General features: G+C 42.1%; 1 protein-coding gene across 2 annotated transcripts in view; it reads right to left on the reverse strand.

Annotated features, from left to right (window-relative positions):
• ARFIP1 (ADP ribosylation factor interacting protein 1) overlaps nucleotides 1-20034 on the reverse strand; it is a 90546-nt gene that overhangs the window by 43001 nt on the left and 27511 nt on the right. For both annotated transcript variants that reach the window (XM_018567037.1, XM_018567039.1), the window contains one exon: nucleotides 6569-6677. In XM_018567037.1, coding sequence (XP_018422539.1) covers nucleotides 6569-6677 — 109 coding nt within the window. The remainder of the gene's footprint in view (nucleotides 1-6568; nucleotides 6678-20034) is intronic.

Raw genomic sequence — 20034 nt, forward strand, 5'->3', positions numbered from 1 at the left:
TCATTTTTTTGTGTGCGGGGGGAATTTTATTTTTATATTTGTGCGGGGGGTGTAACGTTGAGAAGTGTTTTATTGTGTTTTAAGCTGCCCATACACCTTACGACCATCGCACGACTATCGGTGTGCGATGGTTGTAAGGGCACTAAAATCTCGTACGATATGTTCATCTTGGACAGGCAGATCGTACTTGCGATCATCGCAAGCCCTCGATGAGGGGAGGGCTTCTGATGATTGCAGTGGTGAGCGGGCAGTGTGCGGCATTCATCTTCCGACTACGCCACCAACCCGCCAAAAATCGTACTATTTTCGCAGGTTTTCCAGCGTGCTTGGAAGACAAAAATCAGTAGAAGCGGTCGCACGCTGCCCATACACCTGCCGATTATCGTACGACGGCGGAATCAGCCACAATTATCGTACGATAATCGGCAGGTGTATGGACACCTTTAGTGTATGTGTATATTAGGCCCCATCCACACCTACAGTATATTTCTGGTGTGATTAGAGATTCCGGTGTCAGAAACTTGTTTTCCTGCGGCATTAATCCCTAATCTGCCGTTTACAAGCGGCAACTATCATAAGATAAGAATCATAAGATTATTAGAGGGTGTGTTTAGGGGCGGAGTTAAGGCCGGGGCAGGGTAGGGGTTAGGTGGGGCAACTGGTGGCTGGTAACTCTTAAGGCCTGGATGGTAGCTCAGGACTTGACATTTTTAGCCCTGCAATAGACAATAGCAGGCTGGGTATTGCACCTGTCCCCTGCCTGCTTGCTACAGATTGACAGCAGGCTGTGGGCAGGTGCAATAGCCAGCCTGCTATTGGCCATTTCAATTTGCAATAGCAGGCTGGCTATTGCAAAATCCCAATTGCGCAGCGGGGGAATGCAGTCACTGCCGTTCTCTCTTCCCCGCAGGGCAACGGCTGCAGTGTTCTGTAACCCCGGCGATTCATGCTGCCTCTGCTGATAAAGGCAGGGAGAACAGCAGGGATCGAAGGGGACACAGACCGCAGCGGGCTCCCAGGAGGGGAGAAGAACAGGAGGAGCAGAGCTGATGCGGCGGTCAGTGAAGGGGCTGACAAAGGCCGAGGAGCCAGGATTTGTCGCGCCCTGATTTATATTGTAGGTATAGAGGAGATTCTGGAGTTGCCATATTTAAATAGCCTCAGGCTGCACAGAAAGAAAATTTTAGAATCCTCATTACCTCACAGCCACAGTCAGTCGGCCTTTAAAATGTCAGATATACAGAATTTTTGTGCGGCCAGGGCCGCAAACACAAGAGATGACTTTAAAAAAGCACAGAGCTTTGAGAAGCCATATACAAAAGGAGGTAGTGCAGCTCTTCACTCCAGAGCAAAACATGATTCAACCACATGCAAAACCCAACTGGATGACATTTAGATTATTAAAGCTCTTTGTATAATAAACAACTGTATCCAACTTCCTGTCTATAGGCACAGCAGCTAAATATCATGACTAAAACGGGCGGGCTTCCTTGTGGTGACAAGTCTGGGTTGAGAATGCATAACAATTGGGAGACAGGGAAAGAAGATAGCCACGTTCTGTGTACACACTGGTGTATGTTGTGTAGGGGTGGTACGATGCAAGTGCATCACACTGTTAACTTTCTCTTTTAAGTTCACTTAAATTACAAACATTGTGTCGTTCTACATGAACTTAAGTGATATGCATTGTGCTGCATTTTTAAGCCATGCACCCCAGAGCACATGTATGGTGTGAACAGGGAACATAGAGAACAATTGATTTCTATGTGCCCTCCTGTGGAGCTGCGTAGATCAAGGCAGCTCAACGTACCTGGTGTGAACCAGCTTTAAGAATGCCTGATTAGCAGAACGCTCGAAAGTTTATAAACACTCCAGGCTAGCCCCATGCGGTTACTTCTGCTCAGATCTGGAAAGAAGGGGACAATATCTTTCCCTTTAGAGCCAGGCAATGACTTTTGTATGAGTAAGCATACAATGACAAACGCTCAGCTCTCATCTCTGGCACTACAACTGACTGGTCCTTAGTGCCAAACTAAAAGGGGTCAGCCAGTGTGAACCATAGGAAGAGATTCATACAAGAGTTTTCCATTAGGTATACATGTAGAATTATAAGATTATAAATATTCAGTGTCTTTTACTGGCCTACTCATACAAAATTAATGAGGCATATGCTTGAATCTTTCATTTGATTTTTGTTTAAATGCAGTGCAAGGAAATGTAATCAGTTGAATAAAAAATTATGATTTTTAGGAGGTATGTGTGATCACGCGAATGATATCCCTGTCCAAAACCTTTTTTCTTAAACCAATGCTGATTAAATTGTCCCAAGTATTTACAGGAGACTTCAGAGCGTAACAAAATGACATAACTGCATGTTGTCAGCCTCATGCAGAGTAAAACAGTCCACTAAAAAGGCCACCATGGCTATCTGTATTATCCCATTTTAATTAGAATTGGAATCTGCCTAGGAGAGTTCAATTCATCTTAAAGTCTAAATTGAATCCACCTAATTACCATCATTGTCATTCCATGGTTTGTAGCGCTTGTTTTAAGGATATATAAAAATACTCAAGTAACTGGTTTTTGTTTGTACAAATATCTACATACAATTTATGGACACGGTGAGACTTTCAGAAATACACTGTCTAGAGTCCTTTCCACAACTATTAGGAAAAGACTTACAGTACTATTGAACACTTAAACTTTTTTCAATAATAAATCCAGAACAAATATACATTGTGAAGCACAGTGCAGTAAACTCCCAGTTATCCGACACTCACAGGGATGGGTAGGTGCCGCATAACTCTGGTTTCTGGTTGCTTGAGAGTTAGTATTAAGTTCTCTCTCAGATCTGCTCCTCTGCTTAGTGGGCAGGGTTTCAATAGCCAGCCTGCTATTGCAATTTGAAATAGCCAATAGCAGGCTGGCTATTGAAATCCTGCCTACTGAGCAAAGGAGCAGATCTGAGAAATTTCTCTCAGGTCCTCTCCTCTGCTCAGTGGGCAGGTACAACAGCCAGCCTGCTATTGCAATTTGAAACAGCCAATAGCAGGCTGGCTATTGAAATCCTGCCTACTGAGCAAAGGAGCAGATCTGAGAAATTTCTCTCAGGTCCTCTCCTCTGCTCAGTGGGCAGGTACAACAGCCAGCCTGCTATTGCAATTTGAAACAGCCAATAGCAGGCTGGCTATTGAAATCCTGCCTACTGAGCAAAGGAGCAGATCTGAGAAATTTCTCTCAGGTCCTCTCCTCTGCTCAGTGGGCAGGTACAACAGCCAGCCTGCTATTGCAATTTGAAACAGCCAATAGCAGGCTGGCTATTGAAATCCTGCCTACTGAGCAAAGGAGCAGATCTGAGAAATTTCTCTCAGGTCCTCTCCTCTGCTCAGTGGGCAGGTACAACAGCCAGCCTGCTATTGCAATTTGAAACAGCCAATAGCAGGCTGGCTATTGAAATCCTGCCTACTGAGCAAAGGAGCAGATCTGAGAAATTTCTCTCAGGTCCTCTCCTCTGCTCAGTGGGCAGGTACAACAGCCAGCCTGCTATTGCAATTTGAAACAGCCAATAGCAGGCTGGCTATTGAAATCCTGCCTACTGAGCAAAGGAGCAGATCTGAGAAATTTCTCTCAGGTCCTCTCCTCTGCTCAGTGGGCAGGTACAACAGCCAGCCTGCTATTGCAATTTGAAACAGCCAATAGCAGGCTGGCTATTGAAATCCTGCCTACTGAGCAAAGGAGCAGATCTGAGAAATTTCTCTCAGGTCCTCTCCTCTGCTCAGTGGGCAGGTACAACAGCCAGCCTGCTATTGCAATTTGAAACAGCCAATAGCAGGCTGGCTATTGAAATCCTGCCTACTGAGCAAAGGAGCAGATCTGAGAAATTTCTCTCAGGTCCTCTCCTCTGCTCAGTGGGCAGGTACAACAGCCAGCCTGCTATTGCAATTTGAAACAGCCAATAGCAGGCTGGCTATTGAAATCCTGCCTACTGAGCAAAGGAGCAGATCTGAGAAATTTCTCTCAGGTCCTCTCCTCTGCTCAGTGGGCAGGTACAACAGCCAGCCTGCTATTGCAATTTGAAACAGCCAATAGCAGGCTGGCTATTGAAATCCTGCCTACTGAGCAGAGGAGCAGATCTGAGGGAGAAAGTTCTCTCAGGTCCTCTCCTCTGCTCAGTAGACAGGTACAACAGCCAGCCTGCTATTCATATTTGAAATAGCCGACAGCAGGCTGGCTGTTGCTCCCCATTGTTTACATTTTCCTGATGACCATGGAATCTAGCCGCCGACTGGCAGGAAGATGAGAAAGAATTTTGTTAGCAACTTAATTTAGTTGGTAACAAAAATCTTTTACTTTCAAGCCGACAGAAAAAAAAAAATATATACATTTTTGTTTTTTGCCAGTTGCTTGAGTGTGTTGGTTGCTTGAATGCTGGATAATGGGGAGTTTACTGTATTTCTTTACATTTTTGCCCAAGCACTTACAGTTATGTTTCCAAACAGCTGGCTCCAACTCATTCACCTTGACTTCCCAGAACTTCCTGTTAAGTACAAGGTCTTCCAGCAGCTGTCCATCTACTAGCTTGGAGAAGGGAGGAGTAGGGAGTGTCTCACCTTTGCTGTGACTGTGTGTTGATGGAGACACACACAGCTTACTAGCACATATAGGAACACATATAGGAACCACCCTAAAACAGGAGAGCATGGCCAGAGCTCAGAGGACCAGCTGATTCTGCAGGGAACTAAAACTTTTAATCAAGGAGTAGCATCCATTGGAAGTGATTTAATCAGCTTAAAAACCTCTTGACGTTAATATCAGTTTAAGTTGGCCATACACAACTAAAATTTAGCATTAACATTTGTGATACGTTTGTTCGATTTTCTAATCGTTAGTGGCGTCTCCGACGCTTGGTTTTGACCACTGTGACTAGGAAAATCAAAAGGTGCAGGAAGGAAAACTGCTCGTTCCTTATCTGAATGAACGAAATTATAGCTGTGAATGGGATTTTCGGTCGGGAAAAATTGTACATATTGGAATGGTCACGTGCTAGCTACAAAAGAAAATGGCTTAATACGTCTGGATGACATTGTAAGTACTTTAGGACAATATTAGTTGACTCAGCGATGGCAAGATTAATTGTTCTGTTGGAGTGTATGGCCAGCTTTTAAAACACAAGCAAGTAAACATTTTGTGTAAAAAACAAGGGTAGAAAAAACAAAACGAAGCATCTTTCAAAACTAGCTTCTAGTCTAAAACCAAATAAATTCCCAGTGACATTGGCGATAAGCACAATTGGAGAGAATAAATCCACCTTATAGACAACAAAGACAACAATGAAAACCTGATAGGGGTTCTAATGCGTTAAATCTGGAAAAAAAAGTTTAAACTTCAGGTACACCTTAAATTTAATGTACAGCCAGTATAAGTTCCTGACTTTTTCTCTACTGTATTTACATTTGATTTCCGGAATTCCATGGACAGCAGTACGGAAGTACGGAAGCAACCAATCCAGACTCTAGTGCTTGGAACATTGCTACCAGTCAAGTACTGTGTACGTGCCCCAGAAGGGGTAAGCACAGGGATGACTTCATCAATGTGAAGCTGCTCCTTCACTGTCCAATCTGCAGGCTGGGCTGGGTCCTTGAACGAGTTGTACAGCTTAGCTGCACCAGAGGTCAAGGACCTGCTATGCTGGCTGACAGTCGTGTCTAGAACAGATAACTGGCTGAAACAAAATAAGAATTTTGGCAGGTACCACAGTTCACATATTTGTATCCAAGCTGTGCGTCTGGGAGATGGACTTTACAATATGACAAACCTGTAAATCCATGGTATAGCATCAGTTTGGACAGCCATCAAAATAGGAGGATCCTTCTTGGGTTCTCTGTATACATTTTTAACCGTGTGTCTTTACAAAATCTAGTATTTATTAAATTAGAATAAGCTTTGACAGCTGTAAACAGACTAAAAAAAAAAAAAAAAAAAGAATGTTCATTAGGGAACATATCAATGCTGGGATTTCCTTGGCTCACAAAGCTAAAGTCTACATTGCTCTGAAAAGTTGGGAAGACGTGAGGTGCAACAGTGCCAAATAACCTGGAACCTTCAGGCTTAGGGCTTGTTCACACCAACAATAGTGCGCTCTGGCCCCATTTGGTGCCGAAACGCACTGGATCGCATCCTGGCCGGCTCCCTGCTTTCAGGGGCTGCTGGAGGGCGTGGCTGTGGTGCCATTGCACCACCACATCCCCTCTCGTCCCTTAACATAGGGAGCCGGCCCGTATGCGATCTAGTGCATTCTGGCACCAAATAGGGCAGGAACGCACTGTTTGTGGTGTGAAATAGCTACTTTGTGACAAGAAAATTCCCCACTTTATGTTAATCTTTAGAAGAGTTATCACAAAATGTTGCATGTACTAATTCTTATGCATATTGATACAGATACACAAATACAAAAACACACCTGTGTATTTTTCCTTCATATGAATCAAACTCTACAGTAAATTCTTGATTTGTAAAGACCCATGCTCACTATTAAAAGTCATGAAGTTAAGGGAATTAAATTTCTTACTTTGATAAGGTGTGGCTTCAATGATTCCTTCTTTATCGCCATCAAAGCCATGTGAAGTCATTCGAGTTTCGGAAAGACCAAGTCCTGCTGGCACTGATCGTTTTAGGTCCTTAAAAAAAATAAAAAATAAAATAAACCATAGGTTAATATTCGGGCAGAATATGGAATATTCATATATTAGAATTACCGTATTTTGTGCTCCATAAGGCGCACCGGACCATAGGACACAGGCAGGTTCTGTTACAGAAGCTGCAGTTAGTGACCCAGGAGGCAGGTGGTGCTGTGACTACAGCGCCACTGTCTCAGTGTTCACACAGAGCAGACCAAGAACTAACGTTCTTCGTCTGCTCTAGGGGCTTTATGTTGAGCTCCTATCCTGTGGTCACGGGTTCCCCAGAGGAGCGGGGGACTCGAAAACCACGGCGAGGGGGTTATCGATAGTCGCCGCTCGGTTTTCTGAATAGATCACTTGTATTAAACGAGCAGCGGCTCCCACTGTACATTTAGCAGAGCTAAATGTACAGAAAACTACTCACCCGGCGCCCGAAGCTGCATGTTCCAGGCGTTGGGCAATAGGGTTTCGCACACACATTTCCCCCCGACTTTTTTTTGGGGGGGGGGGGGGGAGTGTGTCTTATGGAGCGAAAAATACGGTATGTTAATACAATTTTGGCAAAATTAGGAGTTTTTAGTTGTAATTTTAGAAAGGTGATCACCAAAACGGGCACATAGTCACCTGGCTGCTATGCCAACATACTGTATGTGACAATTATCACAAGAAATCACATAAATTACATAGTATTGCAATTAACTATCAATGGTATAAGATCAACCTGTACTATAAATGGATAGTATGGGCGTTGTCCAAGTCTGAAATAGAACATCTCAAGATGCAACACCTAAAACAAATCCATAGTATGTAACCATGTAAATGTCTTATTTTTTCGTGTTAAATAAACTCTTCCAGACATCAAGATTTTTCTTAAAGAGATATCACTATGTAGTAGGGGTATCTGCGTATTATCCACCTGCTCTCTTGCACTGCTATCCTACTGTAACCTCCATTAAAAAATTGAGCTTTTTCAAAGCTATCTAATGAGGAGCAGTTACTTTGGGCATTAATGAATTGTCCCTTTGAAACTGCTCTAATGACGAGGTCCAGCATGAAGCAAAGTATGTTTGGTGATTGGTTTCCAATACCGAAAAATAATTTCAGGATGAACATAAAAGCCAATTAGTTACATACAAATAATTGAGGTGCGTCTTGTTCTTTAAAAGGAAATTCAAAATTATAATCATTAGTATTCAAATAATGAACAAAATCCACTACATGGATAGGATGATCAACAATGAATATAAGATTGTCTAGGCATCTAGAAAAAATAAAAATAAAATATTGGGGTCAAAGGGGTTAGTATTCGCATAAATGTGGCACTCCTCCCACCAACTTATATTAGGTAAGTGTATGTGTATCTGTAAAAAAATAAGTCAAGGCAACTGGACTTGCTGTATTTTTCTTGAAGACGTTTCACTGGTCATCCAACCAGCTTTCTCAATTCAGAATGACTTGTATAAAAATTCTCTGGGAATAAATATGGCGAAGGTTGTTCCAATCCACATAATCGGTTAGTCACAACCATGTGTTGATGGTATTTGCATAATTAGAGCTAGGAGGTGTTAAAACAGCATTGTATGTGGCAGACAATAGATGTCTCACCCCCCCCCCCCCTCTATTCAAGCTTGGCTTCTCCATTTTTATATAAAATGGCCTCTCTCACACCTCTTTTAAACCAGTTCTCCTCCCTGTCTAGGATGCGTACTTGACCATCTACAAAGGAGTGACCTTTTTCCTTTAGCTGTAGGTATACTGCTGAATCCTGACCAAAGGGTTAGCTCTTCTATGCTATGCCATACGCTGGCGTAGCTGCTGTTTTGTTTCACCGACATACAATTCTGAGCACTCCTCAATGAACTGAACTGCATACACAATGTTGTTCATCTTGTGTTTTGGCATTGGGTTTTTTGGATGAACCAGTTGTTGCCTCAGCTGGGTTAAAAGACAGGGATGTGATGTTTTTTTTTGTGTGTGTATGTTTTTAGGTGTATGTGGTAGCAAATCTGGCCTCCACAGAAGCGCCACACCTCTGGAGAGAGCAACCCCAAGAAAAAGTATTTTTGAGTTCACAAAAAAAAAATGTACTTGCCCCTACTATAAAATGTTTAAATCTGTTAACAATAACACTTCAACCAGTGTTTGGTATCTCTTACATAAAAGAGACAAGCTTAATTCCAAGGACTAAAGCAGCCCATCAGTTAAGTCTCTTAGGGGTTCACAAAAGGGATCCAAAGCTGGCAACAACAGGTCTACCCCCCGAGAGAGGTCCCCTTGTGAATCTTATAAATAGCAATTTTTCAGCTAGATTCTGATCTAAGAGCATCACTGATGCTGCAAAATTGGTGGTAATTTTCAATTTGCCAAAGTATTTATTAGTAAGTTGTCCGATAGCCTCTTTATGATACTCTACGGAGATTCAGACTACCACTGATACTCCTTTGTCTGACATTGAGATAGCGATGTATGAATTATCTTTGTAGTTCGTATTGCTTCCTTATTTTGTTTCAACATATTATCCAAAATTGATCTGGGAGATTTCTTTTATTATTTAGACTAAGAAAAGTAAAATGATTACACTTGTGTCGTATGTATACAACCAGCTGCAGACATCTCCCTCTCCTGGCCACGCCTAAGTAGTACATCCCTATTAAGCTCTATGGAGCTTGTCTCTTGGCTGGGAGCAGTAGGATGGGTGCCAAAAAAGTCAATGGTGACGTACTGCACAGGTGCAGCTATCAGAGACCTCCGTCGTAGTATGTAAACAATGGCGGCCAGACCCATAAGAGCTCGGCAACTATGCATTTGTGCAGGGGTAGGGAGGGGTCGGTGACAACTTAAGGGGGACCAAAGGACAAATGCACTTATCCTTTAAGTTTGTCTAGCTCTGCCTGTATTTTTGTATCTTAATACAGGATTCTTCCAAATAAGGATTTTTTTTTTTTTTTTAGGGTAATGATTGCCTTCATTAATCTAAACAATGCATCACTCAGGAGTGTTGCCAATTCTTTCAGCTCTTTAAGCTTAAAAACAAATGGCTGAAGACTGTTATGCTATTTAATGTGTATAGTCAGTATATGCTTTGTATTGTAAATAGACAGTGAATGCAGGGATTTGTAATGCATAAAAATACAAAACACTTAATTTTACAAACAAGTCAACTGAACCGGTTTATTGAAAAAAATAATTACACCTATGACTTTATTTATGAGATTAGAGATAATGGATATTCAGCATTCTTCCATCCGGTTCTTTCTGCAACACCTCAGGTGTGGTAGAACAATAGAATGTCAATAGCTGCATTTAGGAAAGCCAACATCCAAATCAAGAACTTGGGAAAAAAAGATAACACAACTTGCCATACAAGGTGGTTCACAATGCAAACGAATTAATAATGTAACCAGTGTAAACTGTATTCTATTATAAGAATGTATATATTGTAGTGATCCACCTGACCACCCCCCCCCCCACCAAAAACTTACCACCCCCCACCCCCCCTTTCACCTCTTTTTTCATTGCATCCTACCTTAGCGATTTTGGGATGCATTGCAGCCCACCTCGATAGCGGGACCTCCCTTGAACTTGCTAACGGGAAGCCTCTTCTTTCCCCAACAGGAAGCTAGACACTAAACACTCCGCATTTGCCTATCTCGTTTGCCATCCCAACAGCTATCCCCCCGAAAGCAATCAAGGGACCCAATGTCTGGCCCATTTGATGTACCTTCTTAGAGCTTTTTGATTAGCACTCAATACTTTATCAGAAATTTAGCAATGACTCTGTACTGCTACGCTCTATGGAATATATGTGAACCTGTACAAAGTATGGTTTTATATGACTGTCACTCTTATGCTTTTCAATAAAAATCCAGATGATAAAAAAAAGAATGTATATATTGTTAACATAGGAACAAGAATACAGAGTAAGCAAAATACACACAAACACACACACACACCTGAATGCAAAAAGCAGGAGTAGTATTGTACAGTATAATTGCATGAAAATGATGGGATATACATACTACATATACACTCAGTGGCCAGATTATTATGACCACCTGACGTTTGTAGGCAAATCAGCTATAACGTCAGATTCCTCACATCACCTTTCAACGTCTCGTGGAGTTAATGCCAAGAAGAATTGCCGCAGTATTGAAAGCAAAAGGTGGCCCAACGAAGTACTGATGGGTTGGACATAATAATCTGGCCACTCAGTGTGTGCGTGTTTGTGTGTGTGTATATATACACACACACACACACCTTGTGTGACTTACAAAATGTAATCCATGACATGTCCACTACATGTATTATTGATTCAGGTGGCTATAAAGCCATCAACCCACAACTACAAACATTAACACTGTTGTCTTAACTGGAGCGTAGCTCCAGTCCAAAGTGGAATACACCTAATGAGATTTAAACAGATTTTTTTTTTTTAATATATATTTGCAAAAGTTTTATTTGTAAATCTGCAGCTCTCATTGTAAATGTACGGCGATTCTGGGTAAAATGTAATTCTGGGCACAGTGTAATGATGCGTTGTCCGGCTTCCTGATTGGCCAGCTTCTTGACCAATCAGGGAGCCAGTCAACGCGTCATTACATGCCGCCTGGCTTACTTAATGGAACTTTCTGTATCAGTATTGGCGAGTACCAAAAAATATCGGTACTCTTACTCGATACCGAAAAACCGGTACCAGTGCATCCCTAGTGAAAAGATCAGCTGCAGGCAGTCTACATGTAATAACAGTGACTAGTCCTTTGCCCTCTACTTGCTTTATTTTTTATTAAGAGCACAGCTTCCACAATTCAGATCCTTTTTAAATGTCACAACGACTTTTTCCCAGTGTTGTCAGGACATCTTGCATGCAGAGAACTTTGTAGACCTACAATTAGCAATAAAATACAGACGACTAATGGAGTTCCTTCTATAAATACTCCAGACAGCAAAGGCAATTAGTGTTTCTAGCAGTTTTCTCTTTGCCAGGTCACAAGTAGGGATGCAGTAGAACAGGGGTAACCAAACTCCGGCCCTCCAGCTGTGGTGGAACTACGAATCCCATGATGTATCTCCCCCCCGGTAGTCATGTCTGTGGCTGTGCGAGTCTTGTAATGACTCATGGGATTTGTAGTTCCACCACAGCCGGAGGGCTGGAGTTTGCCTACCCCTGCAGTAGAATAACATAAACGTCATCTGACATCTGTGCATTCACACAAGAAACCAAAGCCCAGTTCTGGAAGTAGAAGGAAAAGATGTAAAGTCTCGATGATCTAAAGCACTAGAAGCTTGAACCACAAATGTGGGATAGAAAATGGTATACCAAGTTGGATGAGACTCAATGCATAAAAGTAAATTTTTCCCAAATGTTGGCACGCATATTGGGAGCAATTTCTAGGCCTACCAGAAATGGCCACTGTTCACACCTAAGTATTGCGTTTCACGTAGGAAAACGCCTGTCGTGCGAAAAGATGCAGGAGCTTTTTTTTTTTCAGGTGGATGTTGTGCGGTTTTGGTGCAAAACTGAAAATGGCATGGTCTGAACCTGGCCTGAAACACATGCCAGGAACTAGGTAGCCAATGTAGCTTAAAACACTGTAGCTAGCATCCAGCTTTAAGTTTGTTTGTTTTTTTAAAGCGCATACTGGCTCCTAGAGGGCCTTAAATCCTGACATGTACATCAATTTGCCACCCCTGCTTTGGCCCCTAATTGGAGATATAAACAGAAGTGAGAGCACCACAGTCCTGTGCAATCACATTTAGGGCCGGCGCACACCTGGGCGACACCCCACCGCGTGGAAATCGTGCACGACTCTGCACAGATTGCCGCGTAGTCAGGAGTCGCTCAGGTGTGCACACTGATCACGCTGTGGGTGCCATTATTTTCCAATGGCACCCCAGTCGGGCCGGGCCAATCACAGGGTTTCCCCTCCGCGATTGCGCCAGTGCTTCCTAAAACAGCCGTGCGTCGTGTATCGCAGAAAAAAGGTACTTGTGGGGTGTCGCCTAGGTGTGCACTGGCCCTCAGGAGAGACTTTGTTAGGCCATATAACTACACTATGAAAGATTTATTTGGGAACAAACAAATTAGTAATCAGAATACCATATTAAAGTGAAATCCCTGCAACAGTGCTTGGACCTGCCCACAGATTCCTTAGGTACCTTGGTCTCGAAGATGGAAAAGTCTGTATTCCCTCACACTCTGAAAGGTCTAGGATTACCTTAAGTAATTAGGAGAATGTCACAAGTTTAAACTGTTAAATAAGCACAGTTCCCTTTAAATACAGAGAAAAAACAAAGAATGCACGATCTATGTGAAGTACTATTTATTGTGTTTTGAAAACACCATGGAGGGAATTTATAAAAACTGGAGGAGACAGAATTTGGAGCAGTAGCCATGGCATCCAATCACCAACTCTCTTCAGTTTGTTCAGTTTTGAAAATGAAAGAAAGAGAGAAGCTGATTGGTTACTGTGCACAGCTGCTCCAGATTCTGTCTGCTGTGAGGCGGCTTGTTAAGTGTGTTGATTGAGCAGCATTACTGTGATTTGGATGGGCTTCTGAGCCTCTATCTGAAAGAAACCTATGGATGCATTCTGCTTCTTATTCACCTTGTAGGTACATTACTGCTTCCTTTAGAGTTAATTAATAAACGGTCTTTCACACAACGTTCTTTGTTTTTTCTCTCTGCATAGATCCGAAGGTGCCTAGTCCTTGTGGAGCTCTGTGTGATTGTCCAGCACGAGCGTGGTGAAGGCTGCTGGCGGTTTACTTGCGGCGGTAGTGGATAGATTAGCACTGTGTTCCCCTTAAATACAGTTTCATTGTAAATCCGAAAACAACAAGCATCATAAAGCAAATGGATGACTAATTACAGCTTAGATTAAGGACAAAGCGGCACAATCAATAATTGCTTCCCATACACAGTTTATCCAAACACAACCTGAACAGCAGCAATAAACCCCAAGTCTTATCCTATCCCTTTTTTACTGCTGACTTTTCCCTGTTGCAGATTTTCCCTTGTCTGGTAAAAGGTTGATCCCAGAAGAGATAGTGAGGGGAAATCTTTCCAACGGAGCCCCAGAAGGCATTAAAACACCTGACAAGTGTTCTAATCTTTCCGCATTCTATTCAAAACGAAGTAAACTATTGTGTGCTGGTTGTTTTTTTTGCCATAATGTGCAAGTATGCACAGCCTACTTGTACATTAGGGCACACTAACCTTACAAGTGTGTCCTTCTCCAGTGAAATGCAATGACTCTTCTGTCCCCCACTGCCACTTCTAGGCATCCTCTTTGCCCATTGGGTGGTCACTGATGATGTAACTCCTGGACATGCTAAATCCTCCCAGCATCATACCAATTGACTGCATCTCCAGCAGTCAATGAACAGGAAGCACGGAGTACAGGGGCCTTCTGTTCACTCATAAATGGAGAAGATAGTAAACAGATATTAATGACCACAATCATGAACAAACAGGAAGTGATGAAGAGGACTTCTTGTTCATTCATATTGGGGACAAAGTATCTGTATACTATGTCCTCAGTTATTTACAAACATCGTACTGATCACTGCAATGTTTGAATATTACAGGGGACGATCAGCAAATATTTCATATAATTGCTGATCATTCCGCAGCTCTCCTCCCCGTCCCGTCCCCCTTGGCCTCCCGACAGCTTTCTCCTCCCTTCGCTTGCAGGAGGATCAGATCTACATCCCCTTCAATCCCCGCTGCCTCTGTGGATACAGGTGGGGGAGAAGAGCGGGGGGATCAGAAGGGACACAAACAACAGCAGTTGGGAGGAGAAAGCTACAGAGCCAATGCGGCAGGGGACGAGGGGTATGGGGAAGTTTGGTGGATCTCTCCTCACTGTTGGGCACTGGCTGCAGGGTCTGTGTCCCCTCCGATCCCCGCTGGGAGCAGCAGGGATTGGAGGAGATACAGAGCAGATGAAAGATCGGATCCCAGCACAGAGAAGAGAAGTAGAGGACCTAGACCAACTAATCGATAATGAGAAAAGTTGACAACTATTCTCATTATCGATTAGTGGGTTAAAGCCCTAATAAAATATAAGGCTTTAATTGCTGGCTGAAACACAAAGGGAATGTCACTGCACACATTCTGATAGCAAGAAAAAAATTTATGCACATGCATAATCTGCAATATGTGTCAAGCGTAGCAACATGGCTTAGCACTGCAAAAAAAACACCTTCATCTTCTGCAAGATCATATGTCACGTGCTGGGACATACCACTGCAGTAAAAGCTGGTGGTTAACTAGTGGAAACATGCATCTCAGTTCATTTGTGTGCTTCAGAGACTCTTTTGCAAATGGCCTTATTCTCTCCAAAAAGATAATGTTCACTGCTCCACATTAGTTTATTAAGTTAAGCATTTGGAAGCATGGTGGGTTAAAAGGTAAGAAGTCTTACCTTGCAAGTGTTCATTAGCCACCAACTACATAGACTTTGTGTAGGTTTCCTTTGAGTATTGTGGACACATTAAATAAACCAAGAAAATACTAGTAGGCCATATTCTTCCACAAACTGTTCTAAACAGTCTATATGTTGTACATAAAATTCAACTGTAGCATATTGGAATGAAATGATCCTGTAACATTATGAGGGGAATTAATCAAAACTAGAGCAGGCAAAATCTGGAGCAGCTTTGCATGGTAATCAATCGGCCTCTCTTTTTCATTTTCACATTTTAACTGAATAAACTGAAGAGAGAATCTGATTGGTTCCCATAGGCAACTGCTCCAGTTTTGATAAATGCCCCTTATGTATAGTAATATGAAATATGTTGGAGCTAGAAATTTCATGAGGGAGCTTGCTTCCTAGACCTGACACAAAATGAAATCAAGAATTACGTTATTGCAGTTTGCATGTCTGTGCGCACCAAGTTATAGCAGGCAAGTATAACACATCTGACCTACATAAATATGGAAAAAAAGGATTACCGTATATACTCTAGTATAAGCCGAGATTTTCAGCCCATTTTTTTGGGTGAAAAGTGCCCCCCTCGGCTTATACTCGAGTCAGCGTCAGGTTTCTTCTTACTTACCTCGCCGAGCGTCGCGTCACTGCTGCTCCGGTGGGCGGCGCTCCGAGCGGGGTCATCTGGCAGTCTCCGGGTCCTAATTTAGGTGGCCGGAGACTGCCAGATGACCCCGCTCGGAGCGCCGCACACCGCAGCAGCAGCGACGCTCGGCGAGGTAAGTAAGAAGAAGAAAAAACCCCCCGCAGCGGCCAGTCAGGCAGGGGAGCAGGGATGAGTCAGCGGCGCGCTGATCAGGCGAGAGGAGCTCCAGGTGGGGTTGTAATTTAGCGGGCAGGCACCTCTGAGCCAGCTAAATTAGGACCCCACCTGGAGCTCCTCCCACTGGACCAGCGCGCCGCTGACTCGTCCCTGCTCTCTCCGTGATGTGATGATCGATCACCGGCACACGGACACAGTGAGTGAGGGCGGGGGGTGGGGGTAGAGAGAGATTCATTAAGCAATTATATATGTATTGTCTGCACTGTATTAGCAGTATATACTCCATATAGAGTATATACTGCTAATACAGTGCAGACAATACATTTACAATTATACTAACATGAATGGATTAAATGATCTGTATGTAGCCCTGTACTATGGATCATTTAACCCATTCATGTTAGCAGAGGATCATTGTAAATGTATTGTTGCAGGCACTCTATATGTACATGTACTATATACTACATATAGAATGCACTGAACAATAGATTTACAATTATCCTCTGCTAATATGAATGGGTTAAATGATCCGTAGTACATGATATGTAGCCCTGTACCCCCTTTTCCACTTACAGAGCTAGGTTATTTTTCTTTTAAATAAATATTAATGTAATTTTATTGGTATCTATCTACCAGTAGCTGCCTCATTTCCCACCCTCGGCTTATATTCGGGTCAATACTTTTTCCCAGTTTTTTTTGGTAAAATTAGGTACCTCGGCTTATATTCGGGACGGCTTATATGGTACATAGAATGTGTTAATTGATCATGTTTTTCAAAAGTCTGAGGAAACTAATTTGCAATTTTACATAAACATATACAAAACAATTGGCAAAATATTTCCTAAAAACAGATGTGTATGTATTGTGTTTTAGATTTCCTGTAGCTTATGGGAACCCGTACACACTAGATGAGGCAAACATGTCTGAATTACAGCATCTCATTTGAAGGCCAACTCCAAGTCGGCTCCTACTGCAGCTGCCTATACAGTGGCTTGACTATGCTGCCTTTACATAATGCAAAAATTGACACATTTAGAAGATTGCAGCCAATTTCAGCTGCAGTCAGGGCAGATAATTTGATGTCACACTTAATTACTGCAAGTCTGTGATCTCCAAGCAGTGAGCAGTTCCACTTGTTCATCTCCCTCAATGACAACATAAGATGTAACAGAATCCAGTGTGTAAGAGGCTTTTGCCGCCTGACAAAAAGAAAAAACGTAAAAGAACTCACCGCTTGTAACAACCAGAAGAATACAGGAAAGAAACACAGGGCAAGATCCATTAGCTCAATATCAAAAGTAACTTAAGATGCCATCATGAAAGCATGAGGGTGACTAACCAAACCAGGTTCACACACCAAAAATGTAGTAACTCATAGCTACCAGTCAGCAGTCATCTTTCATTGTTATGACTATTTCAAACAGATCTGTGATAGAAAATATGATAGTTATAAATCATTTTCTGTTGTCCAAGTGCTTGTTCACACCATGTCCGGATCATGTCCAGACCTGGTCCAAACAGTTTGTTCCCGGACCAAAAAAAAAGCATACAGTAGTAGAACCCAAAAGGTAAAACAAATGAATGATTTACGGAGGGTTTTTTTTTATGCAATTGGTAAAAAACCTATTTGCTCACAATGTGGATCTAATAAGCTAAATATAATGTTTTCATGAAATAACACTATTGAATAAGTGCAACTCCACTACTATGTTTTGTTCTCAGTGATGAACACAATGCAAATAACATGTATTATAGCATGCACACAACAATTTTTTTTGGATCCTTTATCTTCTGTCTGCCGGTCACAAAATATATTTTGGCTACATTTTTTTTTTTAACTGAATCACACAAACAATGTATATTGATCACCCCTCTTATCCTCGTCCTGCAGAGAAACCCTTTTTTCCAGCTACCCCTAATCATTTGGATTAAACGGCTACTGCTGCAAGGTACTATAGGGCTTTCTGCCTAATCTGAATAATTCCAGAGGGACAGAAGCACTTAACATTGTAACATACCATAAATACAGCAAATATCTTAGTTGACAATCAAGATTTTGCACTTGAAAAATAGAATATTGGGTGAGAAAATTTCCCGTTAAGGCTGATTAAGCATTTGAATAAAATGAGAGGTGCTAGCTATTGCATCACCACAACATTTGCTGCACCTATTTTACAGCAGCCCCTCCCTGCTTCTTATAAAAATTAAACCGGTTGCCATACTTTTATCATATAAAACCCTGCATGTATGAAAGATTTATCCCCGCAGATTTTATTTTTCTTCTTGGTGATTGACAGCAAACCGTTTACACGGTGAAGTGAAATGTGAGTACTTAATCATCCGATGTGGAGTCTTCTAGTCTGAAAGAGGGAGCAGTGCCGAGGCTCGCAAACAGGATTAGTGGGTGTTACACAGAACCAACATCTCTCAGCATAGACTCTCACCTGTGCAGTCTGTATAAGAGTACATGTCATCCCAGGCCAAACCATAGAGCCATTAAAGCTACTTTATCTACCACAATTACACAATAGAATATACAATGCAAGAGCAGAGCCAATAAAATAGGAATTAATATGCAGTGTCTACAGTGACATAAGGTAACACTTATGCGATAATAGAACCATTTTCTTAGTATCTAAACTGATTACATCAACAGCGTACACAGACTGTACTTGCATCTACATGCAGAAGTCAGGTATGTAAATATGCATGAGAAGTGGAAAAATACAGATATCTTCAATGCAACTAAAAATAGCCGGAACACCAGAAGACACAGCAAACTTAGTTTGGCAATGGAGATCCCTTATAAACTCAGATAGTACCAACTAACATTTTGTTTTCTGCACAGAACAGCTTCCATTTAACCACTTCCGGGCCGCAATACGTCTATAGCCGGCAGCCCGTTAAAGTGGTTAAAACAGCAGCTGTGTTCTTGATACTGCTTTTAACAGCGCCCCCCCGGCAGTCTTCTCTGGGCACCGCTGTCCCCGTGTGGCGCCCGGGAGCAGCTTGGCGGGTCTCCCCACAATGATCAGAGAGTGATTCAGCGGCTGATCTCTCCTCCGATCACTAGACCCGGAAGTGATGTGTAATACATCACTCCTGGTGTCACTGTACACAGTCCCCGGCTCTTAGATCTCTGCTTCCTCAGCTTCATTGGGGTCTCTAGTTGACATTAGGGCTCTGAAAGACACCTGACGTCTCCATAAAGAGGACCTCTCACACCCTATGTGCTATTACATAGGGTGCTTGTTAGCAACCTATGTAATAGCAATAGAGTTAGTGTAAAAAAAAAATGTTTAAAAATGCAAAAAAAAAAAATGTTTAAGTTCCCCGCCCCCCCACGTCAGTGCGCCTACGTGCGAAAACGACTATTGCGATAAACGTTACATATCGCCGTGAACGCTAGAGTAAGAGCAATAATTCTAGGGCCATCAATCACTGTTAACACTAAACTGATGAGTGGTAAAAGCGTTTAGAAATGTTCCCTATGGGAAATTTGGGGTATTTACTTTTTTGGCGAACGCAATTTTAAAGCTTGACATGTTTGGTATCTATTTACCGGGCGTAAACCCGTCTTTCATATTTTACCGAAAATTTGGGTATTATATTATGGTTCTGTGCACTAAATTTTTATTTAGGTTATTGTTTACTAGAAATACTGGTTTTATAAACATGTGCGCAAAAACAGTGCAACGTAAAAATTGCAACTAGCATTTTTTTTATTCTACAGGGCCTTTTCTTTCAGAACATACAGGTGAAACTCGATTAGAATATCGTGCAAAGTTCATTTATTTCACTAATGCAACTTAAAAGGTGAAACTAATATATGAGATAGACTCATTACATGCAAAGCAAGATAATTCAAGCCGTGATTTGTCATAATTGTGATGATTATGGCTTACAGCTCATGAAAACCCCAAGAACCCCAAATCCACAACCTCAAAAAAGTAGATTATTACATGCAATCAATAAAACAAGGATTGTACATAGAATAATATCGGACCTCTGAAAAGTACAAGCATGCATATGCACTCAGTACTTGGTTTGGGCCCCTTTTGCAGCACTTACTGCAATTACTTTTGCACGATATTCTAAT

The sequence above is a fragment of the Nanorana parkeri genome, unplaced genomic scaffold, assembly GCF_000935625.1.
Source record: "Nanorana parkeri isolate BGI_ZX_2015 unplaced genomic scaffold, ASM93562v1 scaffold1001, whole genome shotgun sequence".
Taxonomy (NCBI): Eukaryota; Metazoa; Chordata; class Amphibia; order Anura; family Dicroglossidae; genus Nanorana; species Nanorana parkeri.